The 23,473-nt window shown below is 42.7% G+C and overlaps 1 protein-coding gene across 5 annotated transcripts in view; it reads left to right on the top strand.

Moving 5' to 3' along the window:
• ITPR1 (inositol 1,4,5-trisphosphate receptor type 1) overlaps positions 1–23,473 on the top strand; it is a 321,669-nt gene that overhangs the window by 121,371 nt on the left and 176,825 nt on the right. For 3 of the 5 annotated variants that reach the window (XM_045808124.2, XM_087866840.1, XM_045808122.2), the window contains exons 6-13: positions 2,753–2,839; positions 5,370–5,528; positions 7,404–7,502; positions 8,580–8,663; positions 8,773–8,919; positions 14,118–14,213; positions 15,681–15,725; positions 19,670–19,824. In XM_045808124.2, the coding sequence (XP_045664080.1) occupies positions 2,753–2,839; positions 5,370–5,528; positions 7,404–7,502; positions 8,580–8,663; positions 8,773–8,919; positions 14,118–14,213; positions 15,681–15,725; positions 19,670–19,824 (872 nt within the window). The remainder of the gene's footprint in view (positions 1–2,752; positions 2,840–5,369; positions 5,529–7,403; positions 7,503–8,579; positions 8,664–8,772; positions 8,920–14,117; positions 14,214–15,680; positions 15,726–19,669; positions 19,825–23,473) is intronic. The other 2 variants (XM_087866841.1, XM_045808123.2) reach the window with 1 other exon arrangement.

Raw genomic sequence — 23,473 nt, 5'->3', positions numbered from 1 at the left:
CAACTGAGGTGGGAGGAAATGTAGGGAGGGTGTGGATGGAGGGAAAGAGAGAGCTAAGAACGGTGCTGAGGGCAGTTCGGATGCCTAGGATAGCCATGTTGTCCGCACTGGTATTATTTCTGGATGTCTCTTGAACCCAGTGGATTTTATCCTTGGGTAACTGAGGGAAGCAGACTGGTAACTAATTCCAGGAGGGAGGAGGAGGGAAGTCTCTGAATAGACCATTGTTTTATGGGAAGACAGATGTGAGAAACTTACAGTGATCTGCACTAACATGGGCAGATCGTGCCCTCCTGTAATGTGGTTTCTTTTTGGTTTAGGATTGCTTTCTGCAGCTTATTTTTGTCAAAAGATGTACCTTCCTAAAAATACCTACACTGAAGGTAGAGATGGAGCAGATGCTGAATCTGAAGGAAATGAAAAGATTCTTCCCCCACCCAACTTAGTTCACCAGTTGAAATTCTCATCATTAGAATATTTCCTAATTTTAGAAATGTATGTATAATAATAATGGTTAGAATTTATTGGGTGCCTATGATGTATCAGGCACACACTTTCTCTGATCTCCCTTGCATTGTCCCCATTTTGTGAACGAGAATACTGAGTGAGGCCTGGGGAGATGAAGTAACCTGGCCAAGATGGTAAAGCTGGTATGTGGTGGGACCAGGCCCAGGCCCAGAAGGTCTGGTGAAAATGCAGACTGTTCTTGGGAAAGAGACCTGTTAGCCCATTGGCATCTAGGGGCATCTGGCCTCAAGGAGGGAAACTCCGGGAAGAGAACAATGGGAACTATTCTAAAATGCACAGCTGGTCACCAGGGTTTTATTATCCATCAGATTAGATACTGAATTTCTTCCCTGCTAATTTACTTCTGTTTGACCCAGTCTAGGTTTGGGGGCAGCTGGTTCCCTTTCAGCTTTGTTATAATATAATAACAATACTTTCTGAGGTACGTAAGTAAATGAATAAAAATGCCTGTTCTGGTTGATGGCCCTGGCAGACTATTCTGGAAGCCTCTCTTCAGCTTTACCAGGTTCCCGAGCATGCCAGATTTGGACTAGTAATGTCTCCTGACCCCATTTGTACCTACAGATTTGCAGTTAACCCAGATGTGGGGTTGAGGATTCCCTCTGCTACTTAATAGATGTGTGATTTTAAAAAAAATATCCAACATCATTATATTTTATTTATTTTTAAATTGAAGCATAGTTGGCACACAATGTTACTTTAGCTTCAGGTGTAAAACGGTGATTTGACACGCGTATAGATTATGCGATGCTCAGCACAAGCGTAGCTACCATCTGTCACCACACAACACTATCACAGTATCATCGACTATATTCTATGTGTGCCTTTCATCCCCATGACCTATTTATTCCATAACTGGAGGCCTGTGCCTCCCACTCCTCTTCACTCATTTTGCCCACCCCCTGCCCCCTCCCTTCTAGCACCTACCAGTTTGTCATCTTTATATATTGGTCTGTTTCCGCTTTTGTGTTTGTTCATTTCTTTTTTTTAATGTGGGGCTTGAATTCACGACCCTGAGATTGTGACCTGAGCTGAAATCAAGAGCTGGACACCTAGACGGTGGAGCCACCGAGGCGCCCCTTGTTTGTTAATTTGTTTTGTCTTTTAGGTTCCACATGTAAGTGAAATCATAAGGTCTTTGTCTTTGTCTGACTCATTTCACTTAGCATAATACCCCCTGGGTTCATCCATGTTGTCACAAATGGCAAGATTTCATTCTTTTTAATGGCTGAGTAATACTCCGTTACATGTGTGTGTACGTGGGGGTGTACACATATTACAGTACAGATACGTGATTTTTAAAATAAGACATTATATTTTTAAAGATTTTATTTATTTATTTGACAGAGAGAGAGAGAATGAACAAGGGGAGGGGGAGAGGGAGGGGGAGAAGCAGACTCCCCACTAAGCAGGGAGCCTGATGCGGGACTTGATCCCAGGACCCTGAGATCATGACCTGAGCCGAGGGTGGATGTTAACCACTGAGCCACCCAGGTGCCCCAGAATAAGACATTATTAAGCAAAACTTCAAATGTACACAGAAGTAAATGGTGTAACAAACCCCTTGTGTACCCACTATCCAACTAATTACAACGTCAAATAAACCTTTTAATCTCTGAGTCTGTTTCTTTTTGAAATGGCGATAATGATCTTCCCCTCAGGGAACTACCATAAAAATTAAATAAATTACAGTAATATCTGACAGTAATAACCAGCATTCCATAAGTGCTGCAGTGACCAGGCGCTATGGTACGTGAGAGTGTCGGTACTATTTTTATCCTAATTTTACAAAAGTAGAAACTGAGGCTCATGAATGTTCCAGGACATAAAACCAGAAATCACCCGAAACCAGCATTTAAATTCAGTTTTATTTTACTCGAAAACCTTAAAAGAGGACTTCTACAAATCATAAAAGGCTATGCAAATTCTCTCCCACCCCTAACCTATTTTCTTCGAAAATACATAAGCTTTTGACGTAGTTTTAACCTAAGCAGATGTCCATAAATCCCTGAAAGAAAAAAAAAATACATTTAAAAAAAGCCAAGAAGGCCAACAAAAACAAGGTCAGAGTGGGATGGCTTCCTGACCCCCTTGCTCACTTTGCTTAGGTATTTGCTTATTCCTGTGGTTCTTGTATGAACTGGTGACACTGGTTTTACATCACTGTGGAGAAATATAAGCCATTGTTTCCTCTTTGTGACCAGTCTTCCTTCTCCATGTACAGCATGCTGCAGACTTGGAAAAGAAGCAGAATGAGACAGAAAACAGGAAATTGCTGGGGACCGTAATCCAGTATGGCAACGTGATCCAGGTAGGTCATGGCCGCTCTTCTCTTCTGGAGCTGGAGCGTTACAAAGAACAAAACCAAAAAATAAACACATGAGATTGGGTTTGGACAGCTTTCCAACAGGACTCCCATGGAGACAGCCAGTCTGGTGCAAAAGGCCTAGCATTTCTTCTTATGTGGGTTAGATTCTTAGGCTTTTGAGTTGGCCCTCTCACAGTGCGAGAAGCCACTACTCTGCCCTGTAGTTGGTAATTAGAGTTCTGTGCAAATATTTTAAGTGGGAAGTTCCCTATCTGGAAATGAGCCTGGCTGCTGCACTTTTGTTTCATTTGCCTTCCTTGAAAGTTCTTTCTATTGGGTAAACATTGGCTTGCCTGTAACTTTTATCCGTTGGTACAAGAGCTGGCCACAGGGGCAATGAGAGCAATTCTGTACCTTCAGGTAGAATATTTGATGATAGGTCTCATGTCTTGTCTCACGGGTTGTGAGGTTTACTTGCTTATCCCTTGTGCCTTTAAAGTTGGCATGGGGATAAAACACACTTTAGGAAATAGCTACTGAGGGGGTTGCTAAGAAAATCTATCTGGGTCTACCCTTGCAGAAAATAGTGTGTGAGGAGGTCCAGTGCCAAATATAGCCTTTTTCTGTTTTTATTTTTTTTTAAGACTTTATGTATGTATTTATTTGAGAGCTAGTGCCTGCATGAGCAGGGGGAGGGGGGAGAAGAAGAGGGGGATGGACAGGGAGGGGAAAGATTCTCAAGCATACTCTCCTCTGAGTTCGGAGCCCAACCAGAGGCTTCATCTAGCGACCCTGAGATTATGACCTGCGCCAAAACCAAGTCTGAGGCTTTACCAGCTGAGCCATTCAGGTGCCCCTGTAGCCTTTTTCTGTTTACCTAGTGACGATCATTTTGGTACGGACACAAAGGGTAATAGTTGACCAACTTTTGAAGACCTGACCCATCTGGTTATCTTTCTTCATTATTTCCCTTTCTGAAAGATAGCACTTACCATTTAAACTTGACTGGTTACAAAGGAATTCCTTCCCACTGTTATTTTTGTTAGAGAACAGTGGTAATCTAGAGCATGGGAAAAGTAGAATCGCCACATTGGTAATAGCAACCTTTTATGTTTAAATGCGTTATTATTATTTGGCCTTTTGGAATAGTAAAGTAGCTTTCAAATCTGTTTGAAGATAGGTCCTGCCAGTCCCACTCCGCCTTCCTTTCAAGTTCTGTCCAACTGAGAAAGGATACAAGGGGCCAGGTGGGCCCAGAGTTCAGTATCAGCTTCATACTGGGCCAGACCAGTGCCTTCGAACTTAGGACTCCCTCATGTGGCTAGATCAGAGATTATGGCTTGACCTGAAGATGGCAGGTGGGCACAGGGGCTAAGAATGTAAACCCTTAAGTGTATTCCAATTCAGATTTTGTGACTTAATGACTCTGAGATTTGGGGCAGGCAATGTTGCCATGCCTCAGTCTGCTCAATAGCAAAATGGGAGTAATAATAGTCCTTGTTTCCTAGAATGATTGAGAGGTACCGTGCTGTCACAGAGTAAGCTCGGAATACATTTTAGCTGATATTACTTTAATAAGTAATTACTTCTTCGAAGCCTGGATCTTGGGATCCATCTCTAGGTAATGTCAATTTATAAACCAGCTGAGTTCAGCACCTAGCCAGATGTGTGGAGCGTCAGGGGCCACTCACCAGAAGACTTAAGAGGGCATTGCCTTCCACTTGTGTATAATGGCCAAGGGATGCCAGGGACTCACAAATTAGACTCATGACCCTAACAACATTGATAGAAGAGTTTGGACCTCCTAGGAATGTTTTAGAGAGTGTATCTATTAACATATGAAAAAGGGATATTGGCAGTTGGCAATGATGTTCCATGCTGGTCTTAATATTTCTCCAGGATTTGGGCAATCTTTCATCTACCCTTCCATCTTCTCTTATAGCCTGTTAATTTGGGAAGCATTAATCAACACTTCTTGGTATAGACCTACTATGGACAAGCTGTTTCACATTTAGATCTTTGGTTCTCCCAAGAATCAAGAATAAAGTGCTTAGCAGTTGAAGGTGGAAATTCGTAGCAGCCATGTTATGCCACATGAAATGACTACCCCCTTACAGGGTCATCTCTTCAACTCTTTCTCGTGCTCAGAAGTGCCCTTCCTTAGCTCCATGTTAGGGTCAGGGATACTGAGATTGCCGTTCCTCAGCTCCTTTACATGGGCTTGGGCTCCTACCTGTAGCAGATGGCAGAGTGCTGTTCCTTGCTGACGGTGCACTTGACCTGAACAACATCCGTCTTGTCCATGGCCATGTTGGGGGGAAAAATAAAATAATTCTTGATCTGTCTGCTTCTTCTCCCTTTGCTCTTCCTTATTTTCCAATGATTCCCTGCCTCAGGCACTTCGGTGACCCTCTAATTCACACTTAGCTCAGGGCTGGAAGGAATGTTTGATACATATGATGTGACTGAGAGAGGCATCGTAGAGATTCAGAGACCTGCTGACACTCATCTTGTTCTCTCCGTGGGTTTTCAGCTCCTGCATTTGAAAAGTAATAAATACCTAACTGTGAATAAGAGGCTTCCAGCTCTGCTGGAGAAGAACGCCATGAGAGTGACTTTGGACGAGGCGGGAAATGAGGGCTCCTGGTTTTACATTCAGCCATTCTACAAGCTGCGCTCCATCGGAGACAGTGTAAGTGCAAACTCCCTGCCCCATGCCAAGCCTCCAACCCTAACTGTATAGAAACGTCAACTGGGAGAATTTTATAGTTGGAACCAGAGGCTCATCCTGTATGAAGAGAAGGGAGTCACTATGGAAACCAGTGTTTGGGAAACAGGGAAATTTGGAGAGAAGTGTGACCTAAATACAGTAGCTGTGTTTTTCCCACTGAGTTTCTGAAGAAATTGTATGAATAGCCCATTACCTCAGTAACTTCATCATGAAAACAGCTATCATATATAGATGTCCCGGGCAGTGTCCCTGTCATTCTAGATCATTAGAGGAATGGAAACGCCTCTCTATTTTGGAAATAAAGTTAGTAAAGAAGAAGAGTAGATAACTAGATACAGCAGGGAAGAAGAGTGGCTTTTAGGATTATTCTTTCACTTGTTCCTTTATCGGTAAGCCGGCAGGCTCTCCATCCCGTTTCAGTGACTGCGATTGGTCCTGAGCTGGCCCCTCTCCTGTGGGGTCCCTAGGACATAAAGCCGCTGAAATACTTTTCCATGTGACTTAGAGCAGTTCTGATACTCGTCAGCTATATTCGTATGTCATTATGTGGGCATATACTTGACAACAAGTATGTTTGAATGCTATTAAGCCGTACTTCTGACCTTGTTAAGATTTGGAAATTGTAGTTTTTTACTAAAACGAAATGTGTTCCTTAACCAGCTTGAAATCTTGTCAAAATGCTCAGCTAGCCTTAACCTCAAACTGGGCTTTGCCATTTTCAGTATTGCCATTTAAGTTTACAAGCTTTGGGCAGCGTATATGTTCGTTTATATGCTGGGCTATGTATTATATTATATGCTGTATCCCAGAAGCAGGTAGAAGCAGACCATTCCTTCCCAGTTGGTGTACAGGAAATACTGATCCTCAACCGAGAGGAGGAGAAAAGTCCAGTAAAGCTTAGTTTTCACCATAAGTTTTGGATTTGTTTGAGGTAATTATCTATCTATCTATCTATAGTGTTAGGGGAAAATTTAATTGTATATGCTCCCCACATGTAGCAAACTGAAAATAGATGAGTTTTACCTCTTAGGAAGCCATCATTTCTGTTCTCCTTCCTTCTAGCCTCATAATAAAAGATAAAGGCGCTTTGTCCTGAGTTTCATTTTCAGCAAGTCCTTGGCTTTTTTATTCTATAACTTACCTAGTTAGCTGTGCCTTAGTTGAGAAGGTAAGATGGAGTCGAAAGGTTGGCTTTCCTTTGTAGGATAGTGTTTTACAAGTGTTGGTCTATTAGTGGACTCAGATCCGTGTAGTGGCTTGTGACTATCATAGAAGGTGGAGTAGAATAGATAGGATCAGGCTGTCCTCAACGTAATGAGCTAAGTATTGTTTTAGGGAGGTACCTTCTGTTTCGGATAAATATAGATGTGTATATCTATATATGCACACACACGTATATATACACGCACACATGTGCCCTTAAGTAGGTATGGCTGGGATATAATAGAGATGTATTTCTTACTGTGGCTTGTACCACAAAGTATGAAAGTCATTGCTTTAGATATAGAAGATTATAGCTTTATTCATTTAAAAATAGACTTCCTTCAGGCAATGTTCTGTTTCTACTCCTAATACTCAGAGCTTATTTATAGATCTCTGTTAACATAGGAAAAGGGGAATATTGACAGTTGGCAGTGGTGTCCCATGCTGGTCTTAGCATCTCTCCAGGGATTGGACAGGGACTGTGGGCCTGGCTGGCCGGTACTACGAAGGGTTTGGCTGTGCTGGCAGAGGGGGTGCCATATCCAAGGGGGTGGTCGAAGGATGCCCAGCTGCCCTCCACCAGAGACTTCTGACCTGTTTTGTGAAAAGCTCTGTTGGTCTCTTCCTTTCCAGGTGGTCATAGGTGACAAGGTTGTACTGAACCCCGTCAATGCTGGCCAGCCCCTACATGCCAGCAGCCATCAGCTGGTGGATAACCCCGGCTGCAACGAGGTAAGGGAACCCACGTGATGGCTTGTGGGCAGGCAGAGTCTGCAGGAGCAGGCCTTCTTGAGGCCAGAGCATGTGCATGCTGAAAGTGACCTTATTGGTGACTTGGGGCAGCATACCTGTTCTGCAGGTGAGTAACCAAGGCCCAGAATCAGGGTTGCCATGTGGGGTTCGGTGAGGGCTGTTAGCTACCCTAGGCGTCCTATAACTGGGGGATTATTGCCTAATTTGTTAAGCCAGAGAAGGGCCTCTTCTACCAAATTTTTCTGGTCAGAGGGGCATCTTTTTCCAGTTTGTTTCCCTTGGGAGAATGTCTCAGATTACTAAGACGGGTGTATACAGGCCATCAGCGGCCTGGCAATGGGGATATGTTGATTTTGGCAATACATCTCCTTGGCCTCAAATTTGGCAATTACAGGACAAAAGGACAGTAACTTGACTGTGACATAAATATTTGTCTACGGGTTGAGAACACAAGCTCTCTGGGGTCACATAGATGTGGAGTGAAATCCCAAATCTGCCATTCGCTAGCTCTGCGTTTGGAGGCTAGTTACCTAATCTCCCTGTGCGTTAGCTTTCCTGTCTGAAATAGGCTGATGGTCCTTACTGTTTTTTTAGGGTGTTGCTGAGGGCTAAACATAGTAGTGAATGTTAGTGCTTCGCCCAGGGCCTGGCACATATGGAGGGTACAAGCAGTGGCTGCCGTTGCTAGTGATTGTCATTCACATTTTAGAATTTAGTTGCTGGACTCTTTGTACCTGTTGTTTATCAGTACTTGTTGTTACTGAGATTTTACTTTTTGACCACAGAACAGGAGACTTGGAGAAGAAAGGCTGAAAGTGAGGTTCCTCTAGTCCTTTTGAGCATATACGGTGATGGGCACAAATGCACCCTTTATTACCAAACACATCTGCAAGGCCAGTCAAATTTGAGGTTCCTGTGATCTTAATGGTGTGAGCTGGTAGGATTTGAGGGCCGAAGCACAGCCCTGCCTCTTTGGCTGTAGTGAGGAGTTTTGGGGCTGGAAGACACAGTCGTTGGGAGGGACGTATGAAAAAGTAACTGTCATTTATTTTCCAGGTCAATTCTGTCAACTGCAATACAAGCTGGAAAATAGTCCTTTTCATGAAATGGAGTGACAACAAAGATGACATCCTGAAGGGGGTAAGTTTGGTACTTCTCAGGCTAGAAGCACGTGGCTCCACGTGGGGCAGCAGCTAAGTTCTCTTGTAAAAGTCATCGTCCTTAATCCCTCCGTGTACTGACTTTTTAGGGTGACGTGGTAAGGCTGTTCCATGCGGAGCAGGAGAAGTTCCTTACCTGCGACGAGCACAGGAAGAAACAGCACGTCTTCCTGAGAACCACGGGCCGACAGTCAGCCACATCTGCCACGAGTTCAAAAGCGCTGTGGGAGGTGGAGGTAAGGGGCGGGGCCGGAGAGGGAGAGAGAAGATTCGGGGATCTGTAGGGCACTTAAGCCCACCTGTTTCCAAAAGTGGGTCGGGATAACAGATGAACAAGCACACCGTGCCGTATCTGAAGGATGCTGGGTGTGCTTGTGGAGGAAAGTGATGTCTACTTGGGAAGCAAACTTGCAACTGAAGCTGGAAGTTTCTTCCTCTCGGCCATCTGATCGTCTTTTCCTTCCATGTCCTCCTTTCCCTTGCTCTTTCGTCTGCCCAACAGTATGTAGTTGAGTGCCTACTCAGCAGGACACATCGGTGACTCATGTCAGGGATAGGATAGAAGAGAGACAACCCGGATCACTGGATGGCAAAGTGGCCAGAGACATATTCCTCATGCTCTGGGGATTGGGATGAGGGAGGGAGGTCAGGTTGGGTGAAGGAGGTGACATCTGAGCTGGTACGTACAGGATGATGGGTATTTCTGAAGGCAGAGATGCGTGGAGTATAGGTCACTTCATGTCAGATGGTGGCACGGAATTGGGAATATAAGGCAGCCTTAAGGTAAGGCTCAGCATTCCAGTTCGGTGGGGAGCAGCGGATAGGCATGGAAGTGAAACAGATACTGGTTTGAAGACCAGAGCCTGAAGGGCGTCTATCCAGGCTGTGAGGAGTTGGGATTTAAGTCCTAGGCAGGGGAGGAGCTTGGAGAGGAGTTTTGAGCAGGGGTGTAACATAATCAGTGTGCTACTTACGGAGATAAGTGATTCTGCTCACAGCATGTCATTTATTGAGAGGAGGTGGAGAGAGACTAGAATCATGGGACCCACAGACGATGGCATGAGTGCTTGGTGACAGAGGTGATGAGGGCCTGAGCTGCAGGGACTTAGCCCCTCCCCAAAGCCATTCCGTCTGTGTAACTGCAGCTCTTGGGGTACGTGCATTTCTCTGTCTTGGCTTGCCTCCTCTATTCTTCCTCCCTGCTTTAATTGTTTTATGTTTTTATTGAGGTGTAGCAGACAATGTGCCCAGGTCGAAAGTATACAACTTGATGAATTTTTACGTGCACATACAGTCCCATAACCAGCACCCAGGTCAGGAAGTAGAAGACTAGCAGCACCTAGAAGTCTCCCTTGAGCTTCTCTCCAGCACTATCTTGTGTTTCTTCTTAGAGAAATAACCACTGATTTGACTTCCGTCTCCATGGTTACGTATTCTCTGTTCTTGAACTTTAAGTGGGGTCAGATGGTATGTAATCTCTTTTTGGTCTTTTTTTCTACTCAGCATAATTATCTTGAGATTCGTGCATGTTGTTGCATGTGTCAATAGTTCATTCCTTTCTACTGGTGAGTAATGTTTTAGTGTAAGGTATACCACAGTTTGTTCACCTGTTGATGGACATTTGAGTTGATCCCGACTTTTGGCTGTTACAACTAAAGCTTCTGAGGGCATTACAGATGTGTACAAGTCTCTTCATAGTCATGAACTTCCATTCCTCTTGGCTAAATACCTAGAAATGGAATAGCTGGATCATATGGTGGGTGTATGTTTAAAAAAAACCTACCAAACTATTTTCCAAAGTGCTCATATCATTTTATGTCCCCAGCAGCAGGATGTGAGAGTTTTGGTTCTTGCACGTCATCACCAACACGTGGTATGGTTAGTCCTTTGAATGCCAGCCATCTTAATAGGCGCATAGTGAAATGTCTTAGTGCTTTTAATCTGCATTTCCCTGATAGCTAATAATATTGAGCATTTTTTCATGTCTTTATTTGCCATCAGTGTGTCTTCTTCAGGAAAGTGTCTGTTCCAATATTTTGCCCATTTTAAAAATTGTCTTACCTCTCTTTTAACATGGATGTTGTAATACTCAGGTTTATCTTGGCCGTTGTATAGAAAAATTTCTAGTTTTCATGATGAAAGGAACCTACACGAAGTTTTCAATTTCTGCCTTCTCCTTATTCTTATTCTTTTTCTCCTTCTTCCACACCCATACCACTTGTTGGGAGTTTTTTAGCTAGTGTCTACATAGAGACGCTGTCAATCCTGCTAGATTAGAAAGCCCTTGTGAGCTAGACCTTTGTCATTGGTCACTGATGTCACCGTTGTACTCAGCACAGCATTTTGTATGTTCAAAACAGTCTTTCAGAACCACTTTTCATGGTGATTTGGATACTAGTGCCAAAAAAAAAACAAACCCAAAAACTACTGCTCAAGTGAATTTAAAGTAGTAAGTGGAAACTAAAGAAAAACTGAAAATACAGGGAAAAAAGGAAGAAGTAAACCGTCATTTTGTTAACTTAATGTGCCCATTTCCATGGAGCTGTTTGTTCTTTAAGCAGGTTATTTTTGCACAGTTCACATCATTTCACAAACATTTTTGCAACTTTAACATGCTGTCATGAACCGTTCCCCCCCCCCCCCCCCCCCCGCCGCCAAAGGTCTGAACCCTGCAGAGTCACCATGGCTGACTTGAGTACATTTACAAGCAGGTACCATGTCTTATTCACTTCTAAGTTGACAGGAATGAATTAAAGATCACAAGTTTGTGTGGAGGGTGTTCGAGGTCTATGTTGCTAAAACTTCAGGTACTTAACTCAGAAGTCCACTTCAGAGCATCTTTCTCTCTCTTTTTTTCTTCTGCGAAGAAACAGCTGTCTAATTCTTATTCCCTAAAAAACTGTTTCCTGCTGGTTTTTCCCTGCATGTTCTAGGAAAACATTGAATGTCTCCCTTTTTTATATTTTTCTTGCAGATTCTGGAATCGTAAGTGCTCCTTTAAAATAAAAAAAGGAAGACGATACCATGTATAGCATTTCTTGTATAGCAGGCCTGCTAGTGACCAATTCTCTTAGCTCTCATTTGAAAATAAGGAAATATATTTCACCTTCATTTTAAAAATCGGTGTTTTTTTTTTTTTAACAGCTTCATTGAGATACAGCTCCTACTAATGATTCGTATTAGGTCTGTAGAGTTTGGCCACCATCACCACAATCAATTTTAGAACATTTTCATTACTCCAAGAGAAGCCCTGTTTCCATAGTGATCACACCTGTTTTCCCTCAAACCACTGCTCTCCTGGCAATCACCGTTTCTTGTCTCTATAGATTTGTCTGTGCTGGACATTCCCTGTAAATAGTGTACTGTGATATGGGATCCTTTGTATCTGACTTCTTTCACTTCTTTAACCGTGTTTTCAAAGTTCAACCATATTGCCACATGTATCAGTTCTTCATTCCTTTTTATTGGCTAATAATATTCCATCGTATGGATATTCCATATTTTCTTACTTGATGGCATTTAGATTGTTTCTACTTCTGCGCTCTTTGGAATAATGCTTCTGTGCACATTCACATACCAAGTTTTTGTGAGGACATGGGCTTTTCAGTTCTTTGAGAGGTGGAATTGTGGGTTGTATGGTAACGCTTTTTAACTGTTTGAGGCCCTGCCAGATCGCACTAGCTGATACTCCCACCTGTGATGTGTTAAGGTCCCAGTTTCTCCACATGGCCTTCACGTATGAAGGCTATTTTTGTTGGATACAGAATCCAAGTAGACAGTTTTTTTTCTTTCTGTTCTTCCAAGTTGTGCATCCATTGTCATCTTGTGTGCATTATTTCTGATGTGAATTCAGTGTTTTCTTACCTTTGTTCTCTGTATACAGTGTCTTCTTTTTTTTTCCTGGCTGCTTTTCAGATTTTTCTTTTTTATTTCTGGTTTACATTAATCTAATTATAATGTGCCTTGGTGGGTGGGTAAGTAGATGTGTATGTGTGTGTGTGTTTATTCTGCTTTGAGTTCATTGAGTTTCTCGAATCTGTGTATCAAAATGGGAATATTTGGGTTCATTCTTTCTCAAATATTTTTCCTGCCCCCACCAACCCACACAGATATGATGGATCATTTGATATTGTTTGGCAGGTCACTGAGTTTATGGGTCACATTTTCCTGATTCTCATCTGTCCAGTGCTTCATGATTATATACTGAACATTGTGGTGCTATTTTGGGGAGTGTCTGTATTCTGTTGCTTTCTTTTAAAGAGTTTGGAGTTTTGTCAACAGTAAAGTTACTTGTGAATCAGTTTGATGCTTTGGAGGCTTATTTTAAAGATTTGCTAAGTCAAATGTGTTACAGTCTTTTTTTTTTTTTTTTTTTTTTAGGGCTGGATTGGCCCCATTACTAAGATGTAACCCTTTTGACATTTTTACTGAATGCCCCAGGTGTTCCATGGAATCTCTCAGAACACCTCCCAGCCCCAAGTGAGCAATGAGAACATAGAGCTTACAGCTTTCCTGTCATTCTTCATTTGGCCTTGTGTGGTCCCACCTTACACATATGCAACTTGGTATTCAACCAAAACCTCAAGGAGGCCCCTGTGTAGATGTCTGGAGCTTTTTCTGTGGGTAGCTCTGTATTCTGTCCCCACAAATTCCAGCCACTTCAGTCTCCCTAAATTCTGATGTATCTCCTCAACTCAGACCGGTGTCTTCTGCTTAGATTCTTCTTCCCAATGCTACCATCCAGAGAGGACCTTAAAGCAGAGAGCTGGAATAATCATGAAGATCACTTTGTTTCCCTTTTCTCAGAGATCACAATTGTGTACTACCTATTGTCCAACATCTGAACATAGTTGTTTCCTGTATTTTATCCAGTTTCCTAGTTGTCTATAGCAAGTTCATACATTTTGTGCAGTGTTTAGTTGTTCATGGCACCAACTACCAGTGCCAGTTATTCCATCATGACCAGAAGCTGAAGCTACATGTATTTTTATGATAAATTGGCCCAGGCTCTGTGAGTTTCAAGTTTCAGAGCACTGGCTTATCTGTGTGTTTCAGTAAATGAGTACAAGTATAGAATGCTTCACAGTTTCCTCTGAAATCTCTTTATTTGTCATGCCTTTTATGGATGAATTGTAGAATCTTAACTTCTGCTTTATTATGATTAAAGCAAATAATCTGAAAAACATCAAACTTTTTACTGGAATCATTTCATATTAACTGGGAGACTATTTCTTCTTTGGAGAAACCTAACACTTCTATATGTTTGAGCTCTGACGTTATGTATGATACTTGCAATGGCTTTGTTGGAAGACACTCTTTTTTTTTCAGCTAGTACATGTCACTCCTGAACTATGACTTATGTGTGAAGTCTCAGTGTTGTCTTAATATCGGTTGACGTTTTTTCCACTCCTATTGATGATTCCTCCTCTTGTAGGTAGTCCAACATGACCCATGTCGGGGTGGAGCAGGATATTGGAACAGCCTCTTCCGTTTTAAGCATCTTGCTACAGGGCATTACTTAGCAGCAGAGGTAAGTAGCAGCCTCTGTGTCTTTCTCTTTCAAGGTTGACACATTCCTTTTTCTTCATTTACCTGTGGCCATTGGGTAGTTAGATGCTCAGTCACCTTGCTTTTCCTTCTGCTTTTCTGTTTCCTCCTGCCTCATTTCCCTGCTTATAGGCGAGAAAAGGTAAAGATGATTAACACATTTTAGTACTTCACAGGGATTTCGATCGAGATGTGGGGAGAAAATAAGTTCGAAAATAATACTGTCTTGGGAATGTAATGTACAACACGATGACTATAGTTAATTATACTGTATATTTGAAAGCTGCTAAGAGAGTAGATTTAAAAAAAAAAAGAAAGAAAAGAATGCTAATCTGGGATTTAGGATTATAGAAATTTTTGCTCTTGCACTTTACTCTCCCCACATCTTATCTACCAGCCCTACTCCTAACATGAATGTCCAAGACTCAGCTGTAGTGAAACATGGTATGTAAAGCTGGACACATTAAGACACATAAATAATTAGATAACTTTATCAACTATTCTGGTGCTCAGAGCAGGAGTGGAATAGACAGGGTCTTATGTTTTACTTGCAGGAATGCCAATAATCAAGGAAATTAACTTTACCCTAAATGTCTGTAACAGGTTTTTGAGGAAAGGCAAGACTCAGTACTGAAGGACAGGAGGAATTTACTTTTTAATTTTTGTGTTACATTAAGGAGCCATCATATCATGTGACAGATGCTGAATTTTACTCTGATTTGCTGGAAGATGCACGATACATATTCTTATCAGATTCTAGTCGTACATCAAAAGATACCTCCTGTTGTCTGGTTCCACTGTGGGATGGCTCAGAGATTTTCAAGGTGATGCGTGGGTGCCAGTATTGCTTCTGCAGCTGACCCCAAAGAAGGCCGAATCTAAATGTACTGAACCTTCTGGGATGCCTGATACTTGTAAGAAGTGATGATTTTGAAATACTTAAGAACCAAAGGTCAAGACTAAGTTGAAATTTAAAATGAAGCCATAAGGAATTATGGACCCAGCTAACCTGCTATGAGAAAGAAACGTTGATTACCTGGTTTGCCAAAGAGCCAATGGTGGTTGCATTATTTGTTATGTTCTGAAGTGATTGTAACTCTTGCTGGAGGCCACAGATTTTTTATTTCTAACTAAAACTAAGCAGGATTATCAGTGACTGGATACTGATCTTTTATCTATCTTAGGGTTCTAACTGTTGCTTTGCTAGTGAACTCATTGTGTTCTTCTGTCGACACTTGAGAGCTGTCTTTTGGTGACTGGTAGATCATTCCGTGTGTGTTGTACTCATGTGATATGTGTTGTTGTGGCATGCTGGTTTCATGAACAGAGGGAAGGGACAAGTTTTTAGCTGTTCAGAGATGTTCGCAGGCCTTGAAGTCTCCTGCAAGTGGGGCCGAGTCCTGGAGAAATCAATGGATGTTTTAATTTCCTAATGATTCTTTTTCATCAGGTAGACCCTGACTTTGAGGAAGAATGCCTGGAGTTTCAGCCCTCAGTAAGTATGAGCAAGAGTCTTCTTGTCTCCATCCGGTAGGGTGAGGCCAAATGATCTGGAACCCCACTTGAGAAACTGCCATTCAGCATTGAGTGATGGGGAAGGGGAAACCTTAGGATGCCTTAAAAGAGGGTCTTGTTCTATCCTTCCCTGAGGGCAGTCATATCTCCCTGTGTTCTGATTGGTCAAAGACTATCAGTGATGATGCTCCTTCTGTGTGCTTAGTCAAGGGTTCTCTACCTTTAAGTTATAGAAATTGATGATATCTCTTGGAATGCCCCTAGGTTAGAGACGGAGATGGCTTCTTAAGAAGTCAGCCTTTTACAAATGAATATCCAGTTGCTGTTGACCTCAATCTATGACTCACCCAGATTTTTTTCAGGGAATGAGTGTGTGAGAGGGATAGTGTCATTTAGATGATGGAGGTAACACATGAGGTGTGGTGCTCCTGACATCTGATTAGACACTCACTTGTCTAACCATCTGTCCTTGCTTTCTGCAAACTCAGAAATAGACTTTATAATGTGGTTTGGAATTTAATGCCAACAGGATCCTTCTTTTGAAGCCATAATCAATTAATGCTGATTTGGAGGCACTTGGGGATTGAACTGTCCACAACTGTGGGTTAAAGAGGGCAGTGGTTGTGTTATATGGAAATGATGGCTATCAACAAAGCCCTTCTCTTGTGCAGTGCTTCATTCTAGTCTAGGATAAAAAAAATGCAAATAGTTGCTACGCTGACATTGTGCGTTCATGTGATCATCTCTGGTGAATATGGTAGGTGGTATTGAGCTTATTTCTTTTTTGCTTGGGGGGGGTGTAAAATTCTGGAAGAACTTACAGGTTTTAAAGTGGATTCATGAGTAAAGGGGTTTGGGGCAGAGAGAATACAGAATGCAGTTGTCTTTGGAAAGTCCGAATTCTGTGGGAAGGATGAACCTTGCAGTTACATTTTGATAGAAAGTTAGCTTTAGAAGGAATGAAGAGGAGTTCTAGCTGAGGGCTGCACGTCATGAGTTCCTGGATGTGCTACAGGAGTGCATGTCTTTCTCGATTCTTGAGGGAGCAGCTGAGAGTCCTGCTCCTTCCTTTCATCTTCCTCACCCTTACTTCCAGAGTTCATTTTGAAAGCTGCCCTTCCACGTTCCCTGGAAGATGGAGAGCACTGACCTGGTCCGACTTTTTGCCAACGTGCAGGGAAATCTTTGCCCCACATCCGTGCGTAGTGTTCATGTGGCCGGTCTTCAGAGGCTTAGACTGGCAGGGGCGCCATTTTTCATAAGGCAGTTCTTGTCCTTGCACCTTCTTTATTTTGAGAGAAAGAACCGCCTTTGTGGAACTTGCATCTAATGGTATTAGCGCTGCCTTCTGGGCTGTAACACAGAGTAAGTCTCCTCTCTCAGGTGACTTGGAAGGAGAGCCGTGGCTTCTGCCAGTGAGAGCTCATGTCCATTTGAACCTTGAGCTCTGTGAGGAACGGGGCTGCTCTCCTGGCTTCTCGATGGGTGTGGGGAGGTCTGGCATTTGTAGTGCAGGAGGAAGAACATACGGATCCAAAGCAGGGCAGGGAAGAGGCAGACCTGGGTTTAAATAGCAGACCCCCCCTTGTGTGAGCTGTGTGATTGAACGAGCTACATTCCCCTCTCTGGCCCTCACTTCCCTCCTCTGTAAAAGTGGTGGATATGCTTGTCATAAGGACCAGGTGAGGTGTGGTGCCTAAGACCTGGCTCATGGTAAGTTCAGTAAGTAACACTTGCGTAAGTTGCACAGGATCAGTAGCATTTTGTAGCGCCTTTACCTCCATGAGCTCATCTGGGCTGCACAGCAGCCGTGTGGAAGGAGTTAGGGGAGATTTTATGATCTTTTGTGGGACTGATGAGGAACCAGAGCGTGGTCCTAACTCATCACATGCCTTGGTTCAGTGTTCATGCATCTCTCTATTTTCTCATGCTTCTCCATGGCACGGTGGTGGAATGTGCCAGCAGGCTTGGGTGCAGATCCAGACTGCATTGCCCTGGCTGCTTTGGCTGTTGCTTGGGTGGCAGTCTTCATAGGGAGGAGGGCTTGGGGAGCTCACCCTGCACCCACGAGGCCAGCGGCCCAGCTCCCGCCTCTGTGGGGAAGGTGTTAGCATCGGGAGAGTCCTGCACCCCTCACCCTCTTGTGGGCCAGAAAACTTGAGCAGAAAAGCTGGAGTTGGGAAAGTTTGGGAGAGGAAACTGTGTTCTGCTCGTGGGTCACGTACGTCTCCAAGACTGGCCTCCAGTGCTTGTAGGAATCTTGGCCTGGAATCTTACTTAGCTTGTTGAGCTCGTCCTTCTCCATTTAGCAGCGCCCATGAGCCACACGCTTGACGCCAGAGGGAGAGGAAGGACAACCCCAATCTGGCTCTTGTCTTGCAGCCTTTTGTACATGCGCCTTTCCTCCCACTAGGTGGCAAACGCCGACTGCGCACAAAGAACGTGAAGACACTTTTCTCAGTCACAGTCCAGATACAGGCACTCCGTGCAATTTTAATTTTTCTTCAGGGTTCCGGCAGGTCTGAAATTGAACTGCCAGCCTGTAGCTAAGCTGTGTGTCTCAAGCCAGAAATATTTTGAAAGTGGCGTGTGGAAGACTTTGCAGGTCAGAGAGGTTAGAAGAGGACAGAGCTTTTCCTTGAACTGAGGTCCTTGGTGATCTCCACTTGATTCAGACTTGAGGGTGGAGAGAACAACGAGTTGTGGGTTTGTTTAGGTCGTGCCACAGGGTATTAGAGGAGAGGGCATTGCAAGGAGGACACAGAGCTTTTGGGTATTAAAAGAAGCATTTGTATTTTCTTTCTCCCTCCTTCCCATTCTCTCCTTCCATCCCCCTCTCTCCACCCTCCCCCCACTCCCTTCCTTTTCTCAGACGAAAGTTGGGGCCGCCAGTGAACTCCTAGAGCAGATTATTGCCTGCAGTCCTAGATGTCAGGCCCTGGAATTAAATTCTCTCATGCTCTCTCATTTGACAGTTAAACTTGATTTCCTTTTATCCATTCCCCATTTGGAAAGGGGTTGGTGCCTCAGCCCAAGCAAAGCAAGTTAGTGACAAAGAAAATGTGATTTTCCCAGTAGATACAAGTGGATGTTGTTCTTCTTGCAAGGATGTTAAAAATTAAAAATAATCCCACGTGGAGTCACAGCACTGGGAGACACCTTGCAAAGCCTAAGAGAGGACGTGACAGTCTAAGCATGCTGCTTAAATCCACTCAGGCAGATGGGCTCTGGAGCCTAGAATGTGTTTTTATAGTTTCTCAGGAAAGCTTTCGTCATTGTTCATTAGTCTTAACTGTCAGAGATTCTCTTCAGCCTCTGCCAAATCCCTTACATAGCAAGAGAGGCCCCTTTTTCCCTGAATTGTCATCGGCAGCGCTCCTTGATTAATTATGAACATTTTTTTCAGGGCTAGTCTGACTTCTCAGTTATTTTTCTTGGCCACACTGGGATCTCTGCTTACGAACACTTGGATTCGGGCTTATTTTGTTTTACTTTTTCTCCTGGGAAGTAGATGTATCATATTATTGCTAGACAATTTAATTGTAAATTAACACAATGACCCATAACCAAATCCACAGGATGAGTTTTCTCAAAGTGCTTCTTTTCTCTTCCAACTACTGCAGACGGGTGTAGCCATACGGACTTCTTCATCACCTATATAGCACTCTTTCCGTGGACATCTGTTACTGTAACCCTGCATTGTTTAAACATTTTTATTGCAACACAAGGAGGTAGCATGTAAATATTCTTGGCGTGGGTGGCCGATTATCATCTTTCATGACTGCTCTGAAACTGTGGTTCTTTTCCTGCCAACTGCTGATGTTCACTATTGTTTCTTCCCTGTTCCTGTGGACTGTGCAGTGATTGTAGTGAGGGAAGGGTCTGGCGTGCAGAATCCATGACTTGATGACTTTTCCTCCTCAGGTGGACCCTGATCAGGACGCCTCTCGAAGCAGGTTGCGAAATGCCCAAGACAAGATGGTGTACTCCCTGGTCTCTGTGCCTGAGGGCAATGACATCTCCTCCATTTTTGAGCTAGACCCCACCACTCTCCGTGGAGGTGATAGCCTTGTTCCAAGGTAGGATTCTAAAATGGCTTATCCTGAGTGAGTCAGAGCTGGTATACGTGGCCTGGCTGGGTTTCTTGGAATCCAAATCATCATTGCCTTTCTTGAAGCTTAAGGATTTGTTCTGGTTGCCCATTGGAATGGCAGCTACTTTTTTTTTTTTTCATGGCTCATTAATTACAAGTTCTCAGGAGTTGCCAAGAAGTGTTTTATTAGGTAAACAAGTCAAACTACAAGCTCAAGTAGCTCCATATTTCTAGTTTCCTCGACTCATGTCCTCATTCCCAAACTTGAGAGGTCTCCTAGTCAACTGAATAAACAATTGTAAAGAAATTCTGGAAAATAGAGTATTTGCAGTTCACTGAGTATGTAGTAGAGTATTGAGAAGTCAGACCAGTGTTCTTTGGTTATTTTGTTAAATTTGATTCTTAGTTTGGTTGCAGAAGAATGCATTTTGGTGGAGGGAATAACTGGGCTCTAAGTGGGATGAGAACTCATGCTTAACACCAAAATCAGCAGCAATATTAATAAAGGCTTACATTTATTGAGTGCTGACTGCATGCCATGTTCAGTGCTGAGTACTTTAATTTGTGTTACATAATTTCATCTTCACAACCCTCCCACCCCGTGAGCTAGGTATTACTATTTGCCCCTTCTTCTAGGTGAAGACACTAAAGCTCAGAGTGTTCACATATGTCATTGCCGTTTCCCTGTCAAATTATCAGACGTCAGCCAGTCCCTTTGCAGAGTCCAAAATCTTAAACACTGAAGACGGACAGGGTTGTTGGGGGCAATGCTGACTTTTCAACACAGCATTCGTTAGCGGCAATCTCATTAGCATCTGTACGTTTTACACGTGGGCCCTCTCATTGAGTATCTTTTTGTGATTCATTATTTATATATGTCATTGCCGTTTCCCTGTTCAACCTGGCGGTGAAACTGGTCAGTGCCGCGTGGGCGCTATCAGCAGTAGAGGAGAACCTTCCTTGTGCTGTTGAAGTGATAAACGGAGGACAGTGTCCACATAGGAGAGATTTTACATTGCAAGGAGGCCTTCCATGGCCATCCAGTTAAAGGGTTGCTTGGTTCTTAAACTTTGCTGGGTTGTTAATTCCTTGAGAATCTGGGGAAAGCTAGAGATGTTTCTCTAGAAAATCCCAAGTATGTGCACAGCTTTGCATTCTCCAGGGTTGGAACTCCTGATTTAGACTGCTTTTTTTTTTTTTAAATAACAGATTTGTTGAGATCTAAGTCATATGGGGATGAGCAGAGTCAGGCAGTTATCATCACAGTTTGAGAACATTTTTCCCCAAAAAAAGAACATTATACCCTTTCTGCATCATTCTCATTTCCCCCTCCAACCTTAGACTCACCTGGGTCCTGTCTTTAGCGATCTGCCTGTTCTGGACATTTCATATAAATGTAACATGTGGTCTTTTGCGACTGGCTTATTTCACTTAGTATTTTAAGATTCATCCATGTTCTAGCATGTATTAGTGCTTCATTTTATTTTATTGCTGAATAATATTCCATTATGTAGTTATGCCATATTGTATTTAGCCACTTATTTTTTCATGTTTTATTTTTCTAAAAGAAGAGTTAATACCCCTCCTTTTAAAAAAATGTTATTTATTGATTTGTTTGTTTATTTAAAGTAATCTCTGTGCCCAACTTTGGGCTCGAACTCATGACCCCGAGATCAAGAATCGCTTGCTCTACTGACTGAGCCAGCCAGCACCCCATATTTACCTCCTTATTACCTGATGGCCATTTGGGTTGTTTGCCCTTTTTGGTTCACAGACTGCTGTGAACATTCATGTACACATTTTGTGGGGGAGGAAACGTAAGTTTCCATTCTCTTGGGTATATACCTTGGAGTTGAATGCTACATCATATGGTAACTGACCTTTTGAGGAAGGCTAGACCATTTTTCAACATGGATGCACATTTTACATTCCTACCATCTGTGTGTGAGCGTTCGCTTTCTCTACACTCTCTCTCTCCAGTGCTTGTTACTGTCTTTTTATGTGAGCCATCCAGGTAAGTGTGAAGCGACACCTCATTGTGGTTTTGATTTGCGCTTCTCTGGGGCCTAATAAGGTTCATCGTCTTTTCTTATTGGCCACTTGTGTATCATCTTAGGAGAATTTTTCCCATTTAAAAAATTGAGTTGTCTTTTTTATTATTGAGTTTTTAAGTGTTCTTTATTCTAGATATAAACCCCTTACCAGATATATGATTTGCAAGAATTGTCTCCCATTCTCTAGGTTGTCTTCACTTTCTAGATGGTATCTTTTGAAGTAGAAAAGTTTTTAATTCTGTCAAAGTCCAATTTATCTATTTCTTCCTTTGATTTCTTAAGCTTTTGGTTCCTTAAGAAACCATTACGCATCATTCCAATGATGCTGATGTTTTCTTCTAAGAGTTCTATAGTTTTTGCTCTTTAGTCTCAGGTCTTTGATCCATTTTGAGATCCCTTTAAAATATGGTTTGTAGTATGGTACATTGCTTTTTATGTTTTTTAACATTTTATTTACTTTGAGAGAGAGCACGCGCGCGAGTACAGGGGGAGGGGCAGAGGCAGAGGGAGAGAGAGAATCCCAGATAGACTCCACTCTGAGTACGGAGCCCAATGCTGGGCTCAATTTTGTGACCCTGAGCTGAAATCAAGAGTGGGATGTTCAGCCTGCTGAGCCACCCAGGTGCCCCTTATAGATTGCTTTTTAAAAGCTTCCTTTCTCATTGACTTGTTAACTAGATGAGTACAGGTCTGTAGAACCCAGTTGCATTTTGGTTTAAGTAAGTTTCCATATGTCATGTCCTCTGTTCTGGTAGTTATTTAATGAATTTGGTTAGGTTCCCAGGAGACAAGGGAATGACATTTATATTACATGCTAAATGATTTAGTTTGCAAGGAATAACAAAGAATAGGACGCTGTGATTCGAAATATCATTGTTTTATTAGAAGGTGCTTCGTGGCTTTCCCTTGGCAAGGGGAGTAAGGTGCTAGTTGGCCATATTCCCCAATGGGTTCGAAATGCACATGATCCTGTAGGAAGGGGGAAGTGAGTCTAATCTTTGAGGTGAGATGGCCAAGCAGCTTTGGCTGGTTAGAGACCCTGATATCCACTTTGATTCATTTCTGTTTCTCTGTTTGAAAACTCTTGGTGAACAGTTGTCCATAGGTAGGTGGATTCTAAACTCTTAAACAAGGGAAGTCTTGTTTTCACCATGGAAAAAGTGTCTGGTATGGTCTACCAGTGTTAGTTACCAGTTATGATCTTGGACTTGGTCTTAGCTTTAAAATTTTTTATCCATTTTTGCCTTTGACCAACAACCCAAGAGCCAGAATTGATTGAATGGGCTTCTTATTCATTGGTCCTGTGGAGGGATAAAAAAACCTTAGGTGTAGTACACTCATTTCCCTGCATCTTAAAGTTGTGCTAAATATTGCTTGTTTGAAGGTCTGGAAGTCTGAAAGTAGATAAATGAATGTCTCAGAAATGGTATCAGCAAAGGAATTTTTGTGATAGTCACTGGTTAAAAGAATCTTTCCAAGCCAAAATGAAAAGGATAATGGCAAATCCTGGACATATTAAACAATATAATAAAATTCAATATATGTAAAATAGATGAATTAAATGAACCTTGGGAGAGCATC

Source organism: Ursus americanus, chromosome 14 (genome assembly GCF_024610735.1).
Source record: "Ursus americanus isolate L20-20 chromosome 14, mUrsAme1.1.p, whole genome shotgun sequence".
Classification (NCBI taxonomy): Eukaryota; Metazoa; Chordata; class Mammalia; order Carnivora; family Ursidae; genus Ursus; species Ursus americanus.
This window is presented reverse-complemented; position numbering and strand designations above follow the sequence as displayed.